The following is a 17,146-nucleotide window of genomic DNA, read 5'->3' as shown; positions in this document are numbered from 1 at the left end:
CAAGGTGTTTTCCCAACAGTCGTACAGGGTTCTAATTTATTAGCTTTTTAAGTTCACTATTATTTCAACAATTTTTAGATTAAATCATTCTGTATTATTCAGGTTATTTGCTTGGTCCCTACGATCTCCTTGCCCCACCTATTTGGCTACAGCGTATTCTGTCTCCTAGCATCCACCTGCACTAGGGCTAGTTTATAGTAAGCAATTAACTCAGGACATAAGAGTAAACTGCAGCACCCAATGGAAACCCCTGCCGCCACAGGGAGAGCATCTTAAATCCACACGGGTCACTAGAGGTGAAAATTGACTGGGTCCAAAGCTGTGAGGCATCCTTTTAGCTGTTCCCTGAAATTTGTTTTGAACAGTATGTTTTTTTATTGTGGATGATTCCAAAATAGCTTTTGCTTAAACAAGTAAAATTATACATTACATAGACAGTCTTATTCACATTATATGTAGTTGGGTTGTCTGACTCTTGCACAGTACTGTATATTGGTTAAAATAGGAAGGTAGTTAGGAAAATAAATGAGAGTACTTAACTTTGTGTGGCCCCTGCTGGTGGTGTGGCGGTATCCGCACCTGGACTTAGGAACAAGAGTTCCCAGGTTCGAATCCAGCTGGCTCCTTGTACGCTTTTCACCTGTGCTGGGTTAAGCGTTGAGCCAGCATCTCAGCAAAGTCACTGCCCCGATGCCACTAAACAGCTCACGGGGAAGAACTTAACCTTAGCTTGGCACTAGCTCAGTAGCATTGTGCTATTTGGTAATTGGAAAGACATGATATACAGTACTGTGTAAAAGTCTTTATATATCTCTAAGACTTTTGCACATTACTGTAATGCTTCTATGATTGTAACCTAGCTAAAAAAAAAAGGCTTTTGAATAACGAGGAATTGTAGAATAAGTATGAACTGTTTTTGACTTTGATAATCTGTTGTAATGTGCTGTTCTTTTGCATCTCTGTATTGAATATCAGTACATGCAAGCCGATTTTATTCACCTATTTCTTCTCTTGTAATTTTCTCACTTCAACTCACAGGCAGGTCTCCCTCCCTAATTCCTTCATTAATGCCTAGTGGTCCTGTCCCCCTGGGTGGCAGGTCCACTCTGCTTCACCAAGCTGCTGCCCAGGGAAATGTCACTTTATTGTCAATGCTGCTAAATGAAGATGGAATTGATATTAATCATCTTGATGAGGAAGGTTCATCTGCCTTGTATTCTGCTGCTAAATCTGGATATACAGGTATATTTATTTTATTATTGTCATTTTAATTTGACCTTATTCATTACTTTATTAGTGAAATTTTAATTGATATTACCATACTACTTAATAAAGCTTGTCTCTAGTTTTAAGATTTCTCCCTTTTAAGTTAAATAATTTAAAACTGGCATAGTTAATGATGCAAAAAGGAAGCATACCTCGTTCTCTAATGAAATTACAATTTTAGTTCCTTGGCTTTGTGGGAGAAGCTAGAGTGTGCTAGTAGATGGCTGCCTCTGACTAGAGGCTTGTGACTAGTGGTGTATTGTAGGGATCAGTGCTGAGGTTGTTGTTTGTCATCTATATCTACGATCTGGATGAATATGTAGTTAAATGTATCAGCAAATTTGCAGATGACAACTAGATTGGGGGAGACAGCGAGGAGAACCTTAATTGCCTGGAGAGGGATCTGGACTAGACGGAAAAATGGGCTGAAAAATACCGGATGGAATTTGACACAGACAAATGCAAGGACCAGCCAGGGTAGGTCATACACACTGAACAGTAGGATAATGAGTGTGGTAGAAAAAAAGGATCTGGAAATACAGGTTCATAATTCTTTGAAAGTGGCAAATCGAGTAGATAGGGTTGTAAAGAAAGCTTTTGACACATTGGCCTTCATAAAACAAACTGTTGAGTACAGGAATTAGGATGTTATGTTGAAGTTGTATAAGATGTTGGTGAGGCCTAATTTAGAGTATCATGTGCAGTTTTGATCACCTGTCTACAGGAAAGATGTAAACAAAGTTAAAAGAGTACAGACAAAATTTACACAGATGTTCCTGAGTGTGGAGAACCTGATTTATAAGGAAGGATGGAATTAGTTATTATTCAATATATTGGTTATTATTGGAATTGGACATTATTCCTTGGAATGTGCAAGATTGAAAGGAGATTTGATGGAGGTATACAAAATTATAAGGGCCATAGATTTGGTAAATGCAAACAGGCTTTTTCCACTGAGGCTGGGTGGGACTGCAATTAGAGGTCATGGGTTAAGGGTGAAAGGTGAAAAGTTTAAGGGGGAAAATAAGGGGAAACTTCTTCACTCAGAGCGTCATGAGAGAATGGAACAAGTCACCAGTGCAAGTGGTACATAGAAACTCTATTTCAACGTTTAGGAGAAGTTTGGATAGGTGCATGGGTGGCAGTGGTATGGAGAGATATGGTCCTGATGCAGGTCGATGGGAGTAGGTAGTTTAAATGGCTCAGCATGGACTAGATGGGCCAAAGGACCTGTTTCTGTGCTGTACTTTTGTATGACTCTGACAGGAGTGACTTTTAATGGTATGCATTAAACTCGTATGAGATTCTTAAATTCTTGCTTTGTACCATTTATTATAATGTTTGTTATTTATCCACAGCATTAGCAAATAGCTTATGCATTGTAGGTGCCTTCTGGGTTAGTGTTGATGGCTCAACAAACTACTGCCAATTGACAGCCTGATCAATACTTGCAGATAATTGAGCATTAACCTGAAAGGTTCTCTACGTGATTGAACAACTGTTGGCTCTGTCCCCAGAAGTCCTTGTTGGACTTCTGACAGTTTTGTGTTGTCAAATGCATTTCAAACGAAGGTGAAGGTTTTCCCAGGAACTGCTGACAATTAAACCCATTCTACCATCCTTCGGGTTGGCAACCTCAATGAGTCCCGTTACTTCATTGGATTAAAAACGACAAGGTATTTCAGAGCAGCAACAACAAAGTGCTGGCGGAACTCAGCAGGTCAGGCAGCATCTATGGAAATAAATAAGCAGTTGACGTTTTGGGCTGAGAACCTTCTTCAGGGCAAAAAAAGGAAGAAGACATCAGAATAAAAAGGAGAGGGGAGGGGAAGGAGGATAGCTAAAAGGTGATAGGTGAAGCCAGGTGCGTGGGAAAGGTAAAGGACTGCAGAGGAAAGAATCTGATAGGAGAGGAGAGTGGGCCGCAGGAGAAAGGGAAGGAGCATAGGACCCAGGGGCTTGAGATAGGCGGGTGGGAAGTGAAAAGAGGCTAGAGTGGAGAATAGAAGAAGAGGGGAGGGAATATTTTTGAACAGAAGGAGAAAAGATGCATATGCTGTAAGATGATGAGAGACATTGATTGTGTGGATGTCAGAAGCTTTTTCCCAGGGCTGAAATGGCTAACATGAGAGGGCACAGTTTTCAGGTGCTTGGAAGTAGGTATAGAGGAGACATCTGAACTCCGTTCTAAATGGCCTACCCCTTATTCTCTGGTTCTGTACTACCCCAACATCAAGAACATGTTTCATGCCTCTAGCGTATCCAATCCCTTGATAATCTTATATGTTTCAATCAGATCCCCTCTCATCCTTCTAAATTCCAGTGTATACAAGCCCAGTCGCTCCAATCTTTCAACATATGACAGTCCTGCCATCCCGGGAATTAACCTCGTGAACCTATGCTGCACTCCCTCAAAAGCAAGAATGTCCTTCCTCAAATTTGGAGACGAAAACTGAACACAACGCTCCAGGTGTGGTCTCACCAGGGCCCTGTACAACTGCAGAAGGACCTCTTTGCTCCTAGACTCAACTCCCCTTTTTTTGAAGGCCAACATGCCATTAGCTTTCTTCACTGCCTGCTGTACCTGCAGGCTTACTTTCAGTGACTGATGTACAAGAACACCAAGATCTTGTTGTACTTCCCCTTTTCTTAACTTGACACCATTCAGATAGTAATCTGCCTTCCTGTTCTTGCCACCAAAGTGGATAACCTCACATTTATCCACATTAAACTGCATCTGCCATGCATCTGCCCACTCACCCAACCTGTCCAAGTCACCCTGAATTCTCCTAAAATCCTCCTCATATTTCACACTGCCACCCAACTTTGTGTCAAATAATTTTTATAATTATTTATATATTTTATTATTATTTACTATTAATTATATATTTAAAAATTATTATTTATTATTTTATAATTTTAAATTATTCACAAGAAATTACTCATCAATATTGTTGTCACTGAATATCATCTTTGTATTTAGGTTTAATTCTGTACTGTCAATTTTTAAAAAATTCTTCTGTTTCCATATCAAATGTTTCATTGCAAATATTTTTGGACTTGTATTAGAGTGACGATATATTTTTATGGTAAACTTCCAATGGCATTTTTCACGGTTGGTTGACGAGTCATTTATACACAAGTTAGGAAGTGGGCTTCAAACAAAATCACATTACAGGTACTTGGAGCCAGAACTGTCAATCCCATTGCATAAGTTCAAAGGGAAAGATTAAAAGTGCAAATCAAAAAAAGTTTGTTAACAACATTTTAGTGCTGGGATTCATGCTGAAGAAAGTAATGTTTGTGATGAGAAATAATTGGCCCCGCGCTCTTATAAGTTTTGAGGAATAGCTAAAAGCAGAAGTCTCGACCTAGCCCTGGAGGTTCAAAACTGTACTTGCAGTGATGATTTTACTTGATAACACTTCCTGGAACACACACTGTGTAATTTATAATAAGGCAGAAATCCCACCTTAGGTGTTATATATGCCTGATATTTTTGCACTGGTAGCAAATTTTGTTCTTGAGATAGTTGTCATCATTTTCCTTAATCTGGATTTGTATATTATAAGAACAATTTTGTAATTGTTAGTGTTTATATCTGGAATCCCCTTTCTGTTTTTGATTGTTTCCTTGTTGCAGCTAACATAACTTTTATTCTGTATTGATATCTATACCTGAATTAAGATAACAAATTTCATGTCACATGCCAGTGATAATAAATCTGATTCTGAATTAAATGTAATTAATAGCCCAAATTTTGCCACTGATAAAAATTATTCCATGCTACTAATATTCATAACTCAATCCTGCCGATCCTTCGCATAACATTTTCACAAAGTGAGTTTGATTTGTTAATTTACCCTCTTCTAACCTGTTGCCTTATTGGGGAATACTGAATGTATTGAATTTTGTTACCCTGATCAGATTTAAAGAAAAGGCATTTTTGGAATGCATTTGGCAAACTAGATTTTGGATTGTATATGTCTGAAATTGCCTACATGTGTAACATTGTTGCTTCTTCCTTATGGCCATAATAAATCTTCCAACAGGCTTTATGATGAAATGAGGACCTCGAGCTCGTAAAAACAAAATATGCTTTAAAACTCTGTTCCTAATTCCAGTATAAAGCATGATACAGCCTTCATCCTTCCAGTAATAGACGCTGACAGTTCTGGATGAATGCCAAGGCTGAAGTTTCTTGCTGATTATACTCACTGACATAATGTAATGACCTTTATTACTGTTCAGTTATACCACTTAATAACAGGAGAAAATTAATTCTTGAGCATGTTACTATCTTGACTTCAGAAGGATGTGATATGTGATCCCTTTAGGCAGTTGACCCTCCTCAATCTGATGCAAAGCAAACCAAATTTTAAAATTACACTGCAGAGAGAAATTCCTAGACAAATTGAAAACTTGGGCTGAATTGTCACTGTGCTTTGAGAATAAAATGTCTGTTTATAAAGCATCTAAAATTTATAGATGAGGGCAGAGCAAGGTAGAGACTATTCTCCTGGATGTTAATTCGATTTAGAGATAAATGCTGTGAGTTAGAAGATAGAGCATCATAAATTTATCCATTGTAAATTCTGTAATGTCCCAAATCATTTAAACGTGGATTTTGAAAAAAAGGAGCTAATTTCCAGCTGATTCATTTGATCAATTTTGATACCTGCATAGTAAAAATGTGATTATATTAGTTTGAGTGTTTTCCGAAAAATAAGCAAGTTGGCCGATATCAGAAAGCTACTTATGAAAAAAAGAATTAAGGTGATTTGTAGATAGTTGTATCTATCAGTAGTCATTGTAAATTTGCCTGATGGGTGAATAAATACAAGAGTAGAGAAAATGGAAAATATTTGAAAGTGGTATTTGTGTGTCGTTTAGAAATTACTTCTAAATATGTATTGCAAGAATGTGCTTTCCAGCAAACTCGTATGCACTTAAATAAATCCATGTTTCTTTGAATGTTTGTATTCTAAAAGAACACCTCTACCTTCAGCAACACCCCTCTCTCCCACCCCACTTTCTCCCAGCCACCTCCCTTATTTCCTGCTGTTGTCTGTCAGCCAGATATACAAGTAAAATGAGAGCATGTTATTGTGTGGGCTGGTGAGAGGTTGTGAACATATGCCTTTTGGTAGAATAGGGTGGCTTGACACAAAGGTGTCAAAAGTTGGGATTGTACCGGTTACAGAATGTGAATGTTGAAACAGATTTACAGAAGAAAATGGAAGTTAGAGAGCAGTACAAATCCAAGAAAGTGAACTCATCTGGCAATGGAAAGTTGCTTTGCAGTCCTTCTGGAAAATGTTTTAAAATGTTCTCAACAATTGCATTACAAGGGCTTTTGAGTGTAGTGCTCCTGCTTTGCTGCTTTTGAGCGTTTTGCTGTGTGACTGGTGCAGACATCCTCCTGCCACCTGTTGGAAACAGCAGATCCTCCTCCTGCATTAACACCTCCAGCAGAGTGTTGGAGAACCCAGGAAAGTGGGTGGTGAGGTGGGCGTGTTATAGTTTAAATCTGGCAATTCTGCTTGTCATTTTCCCTCTGTATAAATATATATCAGATACTGAAGCCCTGCAAAAGATTCCAGAGAGCAGATTGCAGCAGACTGCTGGCTCTTTAGTTTAAAATGAGGCAAGCCTGCCCTTTGCTGAGGTCACCATTATGTCATTAATTTCATATTGGTTCCCAGCATTAAGTACTTCCTTAGTAATAATATACCAAATTATTACTGAAATTAGGGGATTCTTAACTGTTTGAAAATTCATTTAAAATGTTTATGATGTCGACATAAAGGTGATTTTCTGATTGTTGGGTACTGTTGGCCATATTTTTGAAGGAAGTGATTTTTTTTAAAAATAGAAAAATTTTCTTTTATACTTAGAAGAAGAGAATGTAATAAGAGTATTAGTTTGTGTAATCGCATTATCACTGATTTTGTGGAAGGGTTATTAAAAGGATTAGAAGAAGGAAATTCTTAAGCTTGTATTTAACAGGATCATTAAGATCTGATACAGCCTGAGAGGATGAGGCCAGAGGACGAGGACAACAGTTGGCATAGATAGGTTGGACCTTAAAGCCTATTTCCATGTTGTATGACATTATGACTGGGACAGAGAGGGAGAAATTGCCTGAGATGGGAATGGAAGATGCAAGATTGTCTGCATGAACTGGAGGAAGAATCGGGTTAAGAAGTAACTTGTAATTTTACAATGGCGCATCTTAGCTTCAGTGTAAAGCTATGTTGATCCCTTGACCAGCATTCAAAGCAAAAGATCTAGTCAGATCTGTTTCCTGCCCCTTGAGCACCTCTCCCTCTTCTAAAGAACAAATGTAAAGGTCTTTAGAAAATAGTCTGTTGCAGAATGAAATATCATGTGGAAATAGCTGCACGTTTTAATCCTTGCTAATAGAAGATTAGTAGGCGAATAGAAGTGCTAATATCATTAGAATTGGAATTGGTTTATTATTGTTACATTTGAAGAGCTTGTCTTGCATACTGTTCATACAGTTCAATTTATTACACAATTCATTGTGGTGATACAAGATTAAACACTAACAGATGCACAATAAAGTGTAAGATCAAAACGAGGTAGATTGTGAGATGAAGAGTCCATCTTATTGTACAAGGGAACTATTCACTTGCCTACTCATCAGAATCAGACTTTAATCGCCAAGTACCTATGCACATACAAGGAATTTACTTCCGGCAGATGTTGTCTCTCTGCTCATAACAGTAATATTGATAAATATAAATGAAAATATAGATTATACATACAGGTAGTGGTTACATACATACATACATGGTTAGGAAAGAAGTACAAGGAAAATTAAATCAATGGATATTTTCTTTAGAGCAGACTATTTTAAAACTGTCTGATTACTTTTGGTGTTTCTTGGATTGAATTTTAGCAATGTCTTACAAGATAGATTCATTGTTAAATTATCAGATTAATTCAGTTATAGACTTCTCCTAAGTAGTAAAATGCATGTCTGCCTTGTTTCATTAAGTTAGAAATACACAAAGTAAGCATTTTGAGTTACTAACATATGAACTAATGATGAATGTCACTAGGCATTGTCATATGTGTAATTTCTTCAGTAGTCAAATAAACCTTAATGCACTTTCCCAAAAGCCAACTGGACTTGCTGTACTGTCTAGAAGACGTTTTGCCACTCATCCGAGAGGCTTCTTCAGTTCTGATCCATGGTGGGTAGTTTTCTGGCTTATGAAACTCTGAGGGTACATCTAGACCGGATAATTTTGAAAACGCCGGTTTCGCATAAAAACAACAGGCGTCCACACTATGCATTTTTGAAAATATCTCAATCCACACTGAAATGGAGATATCGGCGAATCTCCTCCTAATGCGCAGGACATATCTACCAAACACAAGCGACATGTTTGGTGTCGAATCTCCTCGTGAAAGTGCCTGTTTGTCCAGTTAAAGACTAGAAAAACTTAAAACAATGGACAGCTGTTGGCTCTCGCGCAGGAGAACTTAAAACAAAAAAAAACAAATACTGGAGCGTACGGCGGCAACCAACGGAGTTCACGGACAGATTGACCCGGCTGACGACGGACATTGAAAATCTGACTAACCTGTTGCATTAATAAAGCACCTTGTTAAATGTATAAAACATGTCTGCATCAGTGTTATCTTGTATTTCCATACAATGTTACATTAGTAAACCACCTTCATACGAGCAAGGACAGAAAACAGGGCAAAGTGAGTATACTTATTTGTTCAGTAAGTTGTGGGTCAAAGTATTTGGTGAGTACATTTCTAACTCTTCTGGCTTCAGTCTCTTTGCCGTCTGTTCTGAAATTGTTAGGTTGCGTTCAAGAAAACAATGAAATAGTGCACTGCCGTCTGATAGCGTTTTCAGAAGTCTCCGGTTACCCCGTCCACACTGATCTGCCCGAGCAGCGTTTTCAAAAATACCCACCCTAGAAAGCGTTTCTGAAAAGCTCCGGTTTCGGGAGACGAAAACGCCGTTTTAGTGTGGACAGAGGGTAAAAACGAAGAGAAAAAGCTTCGGTTACGAATTTATCCAGCGTAGTGTGGATGTAGCCTGAGTTGTTTAGAGGTTGTTAAGAGTCGTAGAGGTAATGAGGGGTCACGAATGGAGGTGTGAACTGTTGTGGAAATGTCTTCTGGACAACATGGCAAGTCCAGTTACCTTGATTTACTACTGCTTGATATACAATGAGCTGGATGACTGAGAGCCTTCATAGACACTTTCCCCAAAAGCTGTCACCACTAGTGTGCTAAAGGTAAGCTATAAATATACCGGTACTTTGATTTAATGCACACACATTGAAGTTGTTCATCTGTATCAATGGCATTTACTTGGTCCTCTTGCCTGGTGGTGAAGAAGGGGATGTAGTCCGCAGATGGAATTGGACAAGGATGAGTAAGGGAAGGAGAGCCTTTTTAAAATAGAGCACATTACTCATGCTCAGTGAATTTGACTTCAGTATTACTGTTAATTAACTGTAGTGAATCATTCCTGTATTTCAAATTGGATGACTTTTTTTTCCTAGTTGAATAATCCAGCTATATAAGTTTAAAAAAAACTGATGATTAACACAAAGATGATTATACTTCCAGCCAAATCTGTTTATTTCTTTGTTTCAGCATCTATTATGTGATCATTTTCATTTCTCTGTGCACAGATTTGCTAATTTCTCACACAGGAATTCACTAACCAATTTGTGTTGGATTTTTAACATTATTCCTATGTATTTACAGAAATATGAGTCATTTTGTTATATGTAGTGAACCTCAGAGATCTGAATGTTTATGACTGTATCAATTATAAATATAAAAACCTGTTTCTTTGTAGATTTTGTAACATTACTGCTGAACTCTGGAGCACAGGTTGATGCTGTGGGAAAGAATTTATACACACCATTGTGTGCAGCTGCTGCAGAGGGACATGTTGGGTAAGATGTAGTCATTCATTCTGTGTGACTTCAAAAATCTAAGACATCTAGAAATTACCACAGCCAATTTACATGACTAAAGCAGTTGTGCAAGGATATATTGTTACTCTGTCGCAAGTGCTTTTGCACTCTCATTGCAAACTGGAAGTCCATTGCCTGACAGATTGCTTAGAACTCCTTTGTATGCTGAATCAAATTTCCATGCTGTTTCAGGACCACTTCAGAAAATTTGATTGTGATTCACTGCTTGATATGTATTGCATTGTGTGTGTGTGTGCGTGCGTGTGCGTGCGTGCGTGTGTATACATACATATATATATATATCCTTAAAAGGGCAGCCTGAAGGGCTGGAAAACAGTTTTTATTTCTTGTGAAGCAGGAGCTCGGCAAAATCCCAATAGCCCTCTTTCCCAACACATCACTGTCTCACATCACACCAACTAAATTTATTGCATAACACACACAAAGTGTGTTCTGTCTTCCTGATGAAGGGTCTCGGCCTGTGTTCATTTGCCTCCATCGATGCTGTGTTCCTCCAGCAGTTTAGTGTGTGCTAGCCAGGATTTCCAGCATCTGCAGGAACTCTTGCAGCTAAATTTATTACCCCTTCATGACTGCCAAACTACTACTGCGATTCCAACTGTCACTTGCCGTCCTTGAACTTTTTGGTATGCATCCCTCCCACCTCAAGGTACTGGAATGTAAATTCAGTTTCTGTCAAAGCTGTAATCAATCTGGGTATTAGGAATTGCAGTGTAGAAGATTAGGGTAACTTACTCCTCTCTGCCTTTATTACAGTGTTTTCCAGCATTCAGACAACTGTCCTGAAAAAGCTTGTTGTTTTACTGTGATGGTGTGTCACACAATTTGAACTCCATGTGGAGAACCAGAAAACATCTGCAATTTTTTAAATTTTAAATTACCGACTATTTATCATTAAAGGACAACAATTCCTACCCAAAAAGGCATTGGTGCCTAAGTATTTGCAATGAAAAGTAAACAGCCATTGATCATTTTTGAAAGGTAGCTCAATTTTGCTTTGTTTCCTGACAGATGCACTGAAGTGCTCATTGCTAATGGTGCAAATGTAAACTATGCTGCTAAGGAAGATGAGACTCCTCTGTATCTATCATGTATAAATGGACATCATGAATGTACACTGATTTTATTGAAAGCTGGAGTGGATTATAACACAAAGACTATTGTAAGTATAAAAACTGAAAATCTGTGCATTTATATCACTTACATTTAAGAACCTTTGAGAGTTTTAAAGATGCTTGCATTTTCCAAATTGACTTATTCAAATTCAAATTTTATTTCTTGATCTCGGTTTATTTTAAAGTCAAGCTAAAATAAGTGTTTTCAAATTTTTTGTCACATTTTCTTTTGAATATTGAGTCAAATTTATTGTCGTGCACAATATGGTGAGGGTCGATACAATGAAAAACTTGCAGCAGCATCAAAGGTATCTAGGGTACAGACAAAATAAAGAATATAAATTATATATAATTTTATACCAGTGAAAATAAGAAAAACTTGCTGTTTTGCACCAAGGTCTTGCATCTCCACAAAGGTGCAATCTAAGACAAGTCCATGGTGGTGCATTGATAGTCCACTGTGTTCAAAAGGTCACACAGGTAAGTTCAGAACCTAATGGTTGTAGGTGAGTATTTGTTCCTGAACCTGGCTGAGTAGAACTTCTGTACTTACTGCCTAATGGTAGCAGCAAGAAGAGTGCATGCACTGGATGTTGGTGATCCTTAGATTTGTAGATAGTTAAATAAAAATAGAAATATTTGACATTTAAGCCTTCTGCCAAGTTGTGATTTCTGCAAATTTGTTATTCACTATATTTGAGAAGGATGATCCCCAGATAAAATAGTGTTGAATCTCTGCGTTTGGAATAAGGAAGGTGATACTGGAAACCATTAAGTGAGAGGTGGATGGACGAAACCAAATGGGGGATGGGATATATTAGGGGAAGTATGTAGTTAGGTGGATGGAGCTAAATGAGGGATGAAAATAGGCAATGGGAAAGGAAATAAAATTTAGAAGACCAGAGGTTGATCAGAAGGAGAGAGGAGGGGAGGATGGACCAAAGTTGGATCAGAAGGGGAGAGAGGAAGGGAGTGGGAGGATGGATCCAAGGTGGATCAAAAGGGGAGAGAGGGAGGGAGTGGGAGGATGGATCCAAGGTGGATCAGAAGGGGAGAGAGTGGGAGGATGGATCCAAGGTGGATCAGAAGAATAGAGAGTGAGTGGGGGAATACAGGAGGAAAATGTTACCTGGGCTTAATATAAGTCTGTATTTTTTTAATAAAAATAGTTCTCTAACTGTTATGAAGTTAAATTTCTATTGCTCAGTCACTGAAGTGGCAGTTGGGGAGCACTTTGGGTCTCGTGGCCATAATTCTATTAGTTTTAATGTAGTTATGGAAATGTGACAACAAGTCCTCACGTTAAAGTCTTGAACTGAAACAGGGCCAGCTTTGAGCACATTAGGCAGGACCTTGCAATGGATGACTGGAAGTCTATTTAAACCTAATGAAACAGTTGGCAAGTGGGTAGGCTTTCACTGGGGTCATATCAGGTGACCAGGGGCTCATGTTCCTGTTGGGGTGAAAGGTCGTCATACCCAAACACTGACTGATAACAAGATATTGAAGCTTTAAGAAGGAAAAAGTAAGAATTGTACATTGTGTTTAGGCAGCTGGGCACGAATAAACCTCTCGAGAATTATAATATTTTCAGGTTCAGGCTTAAGAGGGAAATCAGGAGAGCAGAAATTGGCTATGAGATTGATTTGGCAGGCTGGGTTCTTCAGTTATGTTAACAGTAAAAGAGTGACTAAGGAGAGATGAGGTCCTCTTAAGGACCATCAGGGCTACCTATGTGTGGAGATGGCTAAGATTTCTATTCTTTAGCATCTGCAAAACCTGCAGATGCTGGAAATCCAAGCAACATACACAAAATGCTGGAGCCAGGCAGTATCTGTGGAAAAGAGTACATTCGAAATTTCGGGCCGAGACCCTTCAGCAGGACTTCAGCTGCAATTTTTATTGCCTATTTATCCTGGTGTTTACCAGGAAGAATGTCATGGTGCCAAAGAAAAGGGGATAGTAAATAGTGAGGTCTTGGAACAAATACATATTTGCAGCCTTGCAGTGTACTAAAATGATTAAATAAGACATAACCGTGTGCAACCCTGGACCTGACCCTGGAGGGTCAGGGAAGAAACTGCAGAGACCACATTAGAAATATTTACTTCATCGTTCACCATTGGTAAAGTTTCAGAAGACTGGAGAATGGCTAATATTCTTCCATTGTTCAAGGAGGGTAGCAGTGACAGGCAAGGAAACTACAGGCTGGTGAGGCGATTCTGAGGGACAAAATATACCATCACTGGTACAGTCAAGGGTGATCAGGAATAGTCAGTATGGTTTTGCGCATGGGAGGTCGTGTCTGACATATCTTTTGGAGCTTTTTGAAGAGGTAAGTAAGGGAGAGGATGAAAGTAGGGCACTGAAAGTTTTCTATATAGATTTTAATAAGACCATGAGAAGGTTCCCCATGGTAGGCTGTTCCGGAGGTTTAGGTTGCAGGTGATTCAGGGGGAGCTTGTGAGGTGGATTCACAATTGACTTAATGATAAAAAGCAGAGGGTGATGGTTGAAGGTCTATTCTCCATTTGGAGTCCTGTGACTAGTGGTGCCCTAAGAGTCAGCGGTCAAACCAGTGTTACTCATTGTCAGATAAATGACTTTGCTTTGAATGTACGTGGCACAATTGGAAAATTTGCTGACGATGCTAAATCAGAGGGTTTTGTTGGCAGTGAAGCAGGTTACAATCAACTGCAAAATAATCTTGATCAGTTCGAAAAAAGAATGGCAAGTGGATTTCAACTTGGGTAAGTGGACAATAATGCATTTTAGTGGGTCAAACCAGGATAGGACTTGTCAGTGCCCTGCCATTCACTGTATGAGTTTTGTGGAACACAGGTACCTTGGGGGTACAAGTGCACAGTTTGCTGAATGAAGCTGCACAGGTATGCAGAGTTTTGGTCATCCCATTACACACATTGTGAGGTAGAGAGGGTGCAGAGGTGATTTATGAGGTTGCTACCTGCACTGGAGGGCATGAGTTATAGGGGAAGGGTGGGCCACACTGCACTCTTCTATTTTTTTCACTTCCAGAGTGTAGGAAAGTAGGGATGACCCCATAGAATCATGAGGAAGAATGGATAAGGTGGATGGTGGTGTTATTTTTCCCAGGGTTGTTGAGTCTAAAATTGGATAATCCAGATGGAAGATGAGAGGGGAGAGATTTATAAGAGAACTGAGAGATAAGTTCCTTACACAATGAGCGAATGCTTAAAATAAGCTGCCAGATGAAGTGGTCGAGGCAGGTACAATTAAAACATTTATGGGATATTTGGATAGGCTAATAGGAGGAGGAGGGTTTGAAGGGTTATGAGCCAAATGTAGCCAGCCGGGGACTATCAGGGAGGATGCTTTGGTTGACATCGACCATTTGGGCCTAATGGCCTGTTTCTGTAGTTAACGTTTTACAACATAACAATAAAAGTAGCTTAAAATTTAAATGAAATAACTTAAACTCTTACTAAATGGAAAACTAATGTTTTATAAGCTATTTCTTAAGATATGTGGAATCTAGACAATCCATTTTTGTGCCCTGTAACATAAATGATCTGCATATTCGTAACTGATCATCTACCATGAGACAAATTAGACAGCTTTTGTGCCATTAACATTGCCTATTGACCTCAATGCTATGACGTGTTGATGTGTTAAGCATGGGTGGTCCTGTTGAATGAACTCAGTAATGTCAAAGATGTACTGTTTTTAACATATCTAAGCTTTCACCCGAGATGGACATATCTCAAGATCTCATCTGACGATGGTACGTGCACTGCTCCTGTGATCATTTACTGTGAGATATTGCTCCTGTCATAGGAACAGTTATGCTATTTGGCACAGTTATTTTCTAATCCAGATGCTGGATGTGGGCTGAACTGGCAAAGCAAATTGGCGCTCCCTGACCACACATACTGGGTGCTTTGGGGCCCTTCCTTCTGAGTAAAATCATTCTGTGGTGCTTGCTTCTTAGTCAACTCATTTGCTTGAGTAGTAAAGCGACCAACACCAAGTTGCTGATATTCAACAATTTTGTAAATATGTTTATAGTTAGGATTTTGATTTGACTAGCGAAGTGGATAAAATGTCAATTTCTAGTGTGATCAAGCCAGGTTTAATTTTCAATTCATGATGACTAATGGAAATTTCTAATAGGATGACATTCAGGTGACAGAAATTGAGTAGGAGTCTTTCCTTCTTTCCTTTTAGAATGGCTGGACTGCCTTTCATGCCGCTGCGAATTCTGGTCACGTAGATTGCCTGAGGCTTCTCGTGTGTCCTCGAGTATCTGGGGATGGAAGGTTTGCTGATGAGTCAGAGCACAAGTCCAGCTCCACAGAACCTGAATGTCCAGAAGGGAGTGATAAATTCAGAGTGGAGAATATGGTTTCAGCTGACCTAATCAACCAGGCCGACAAAGAAGGCTGGACAGCTGCCCATATTGCAGCATCGAAAGGTTTTAAGGTCTGTTTTGTAATATTATATTGCTACCTTATAGCTGACTCACTGAAACACCGATTTTAAAATAAGGTTTCTCCATTTATTATTTTTATTCCTTGGAGTTAGTTTTCTTCTTAAGTTGTATATCCTATTATCCTAAATAGGGAAATGCTGGATTGGGTTCAGAGTTCCATATATACAACATAAACCTTTAATGGATTCCTGTAAACATTAGCAATGCCAGAAGGGCTATTTTGTTCAGTTTAAATTAAGTGAACGTGAGGGACAACCAATGGTTTCATATTGTGTTCGTATCGCAGACTGTATTTCATGCTCCATTAACTGTGTGTCTGAACACACATTTTCTTTCAGTTAAAAGATAAGATATATGCATAGAATTAACTATCTAGAAATATTGTTAACTATTTAATTATAATTTATCCCATTTAGATTATATTTTAAATTCCTTTAACAAAGTATCTAACTTAAAATTTAAAACTACGCAGCTTTCTGTTTAATTATTCACGACCTGCTTAACACACAAAGTGCCGTGAGCGTGATGGCCTTGCTCGATTAAAATTTAACCAAAAAACGATATTCAGATTTTAATTCTAGTGAATTGAACTATTTTGTTCTACTGCAATAAGTGATTCTCATACTATTTGAAAGCAAAGTTGAAGATTTTTTTTTCTCTTAGTGAGTAAGTTATTCATGAAACCAGGAACGGCTTATCCTAACTGCATAATATTAGGCACTTTGCATGAAGAAAGGATTGTAGCTGTTCACATGCAGAAATTATGCACTGAGCACCGAAGCATGAAAAGGGATGAAACTGGTAGCTAAACAGAGCATTGATAGGCCTGTACCTGAAGTATTACATTCAGTTCAAGACACTGTATTGAGTGAAAGATTATTCATCTTGAAGTGGCTGAAGCATAAATTCACAGAGAATATACCAGAGCTAAGAAGTGAATGGCTATATTCATTGAAATGAGGATTGGGGTGGTACAGTTGAAGTACTTAAATGATGAAAAGGGTCAACTGAGTAGGGGGGGGGAAGGAATTTATATCCACCAGTGCAGGGGTTCCCAACCTTTATTATGCTATAGACCAATACCATTAAGCAAGGGATTTGTCGACTCCTGCTAATGGAGAGTTCAAATAAATGCAAATAATTTTCAAAAGGAAAATATGGATAGGTTTCTCAAGGTTGATTTCAGAGGCTAGTGGATAATGACACCATGGCACTCTATTCTCTGAAAGGCTGTTGAAGCAAAGTCATTTTTAAAAAAATGACAAAACTGAGATTATTCTTGTTTGTTG

At 38.6% G+C, this 17,146-nt stretch overlaps 1 protein-coding gene across 5 annotated transcripts in view; it reads left to right on the top strand.

The window, feature by feature from the left end:
- Positions 1-17,146, top strand: part of cttnbp2 (cortactin binding protein 2) — a 162,020-nt gene that overhangs the window by 73,403 nt on the left and 71,471 nt on the right. For all 5 annotated transcript variants that reach the window (XM_073059524.1, XM_073059526.1, XM_073059527.1 and 2 more), the window contains 4 exons: positions 1,039-1,242; positions 10,130-10,229; positions 11,283-11,433; positions 15,593-15,847. In XM_073059524.1, coding sequence (XP_072915625.1) covers positions 1,039-1,242; positions 10,130-10,229; positions 11,283-11,433; positions 15,593-15,847 — 710 coding nt within the window. The remainder of the gene's footprint in view (positions 1-1,038; positions 1,243-10,129; positions 10,230-11,282; positions 11,434-15,592; positions 15,848-17,146) is intronic.

Source organism: Hemitrygon akajei, chromosome 10 (assembly GCF_048418815.1).
Source record: "Hemitrygon akajei chromosome 10, sHemAka1.3, whole genome shotgun sequence".
NCBI classification, from domain to species: domain Eukaryota; kingdom Metazoa; phylum Chordata; class Chondrichthyes; order Myliobatiformes; family Dasyatidae; genus Hemitrygon; species Hemitrygon akajei.
This window is presented reverse-complemented; position numbering and strand designations above follow the sequence as displayed.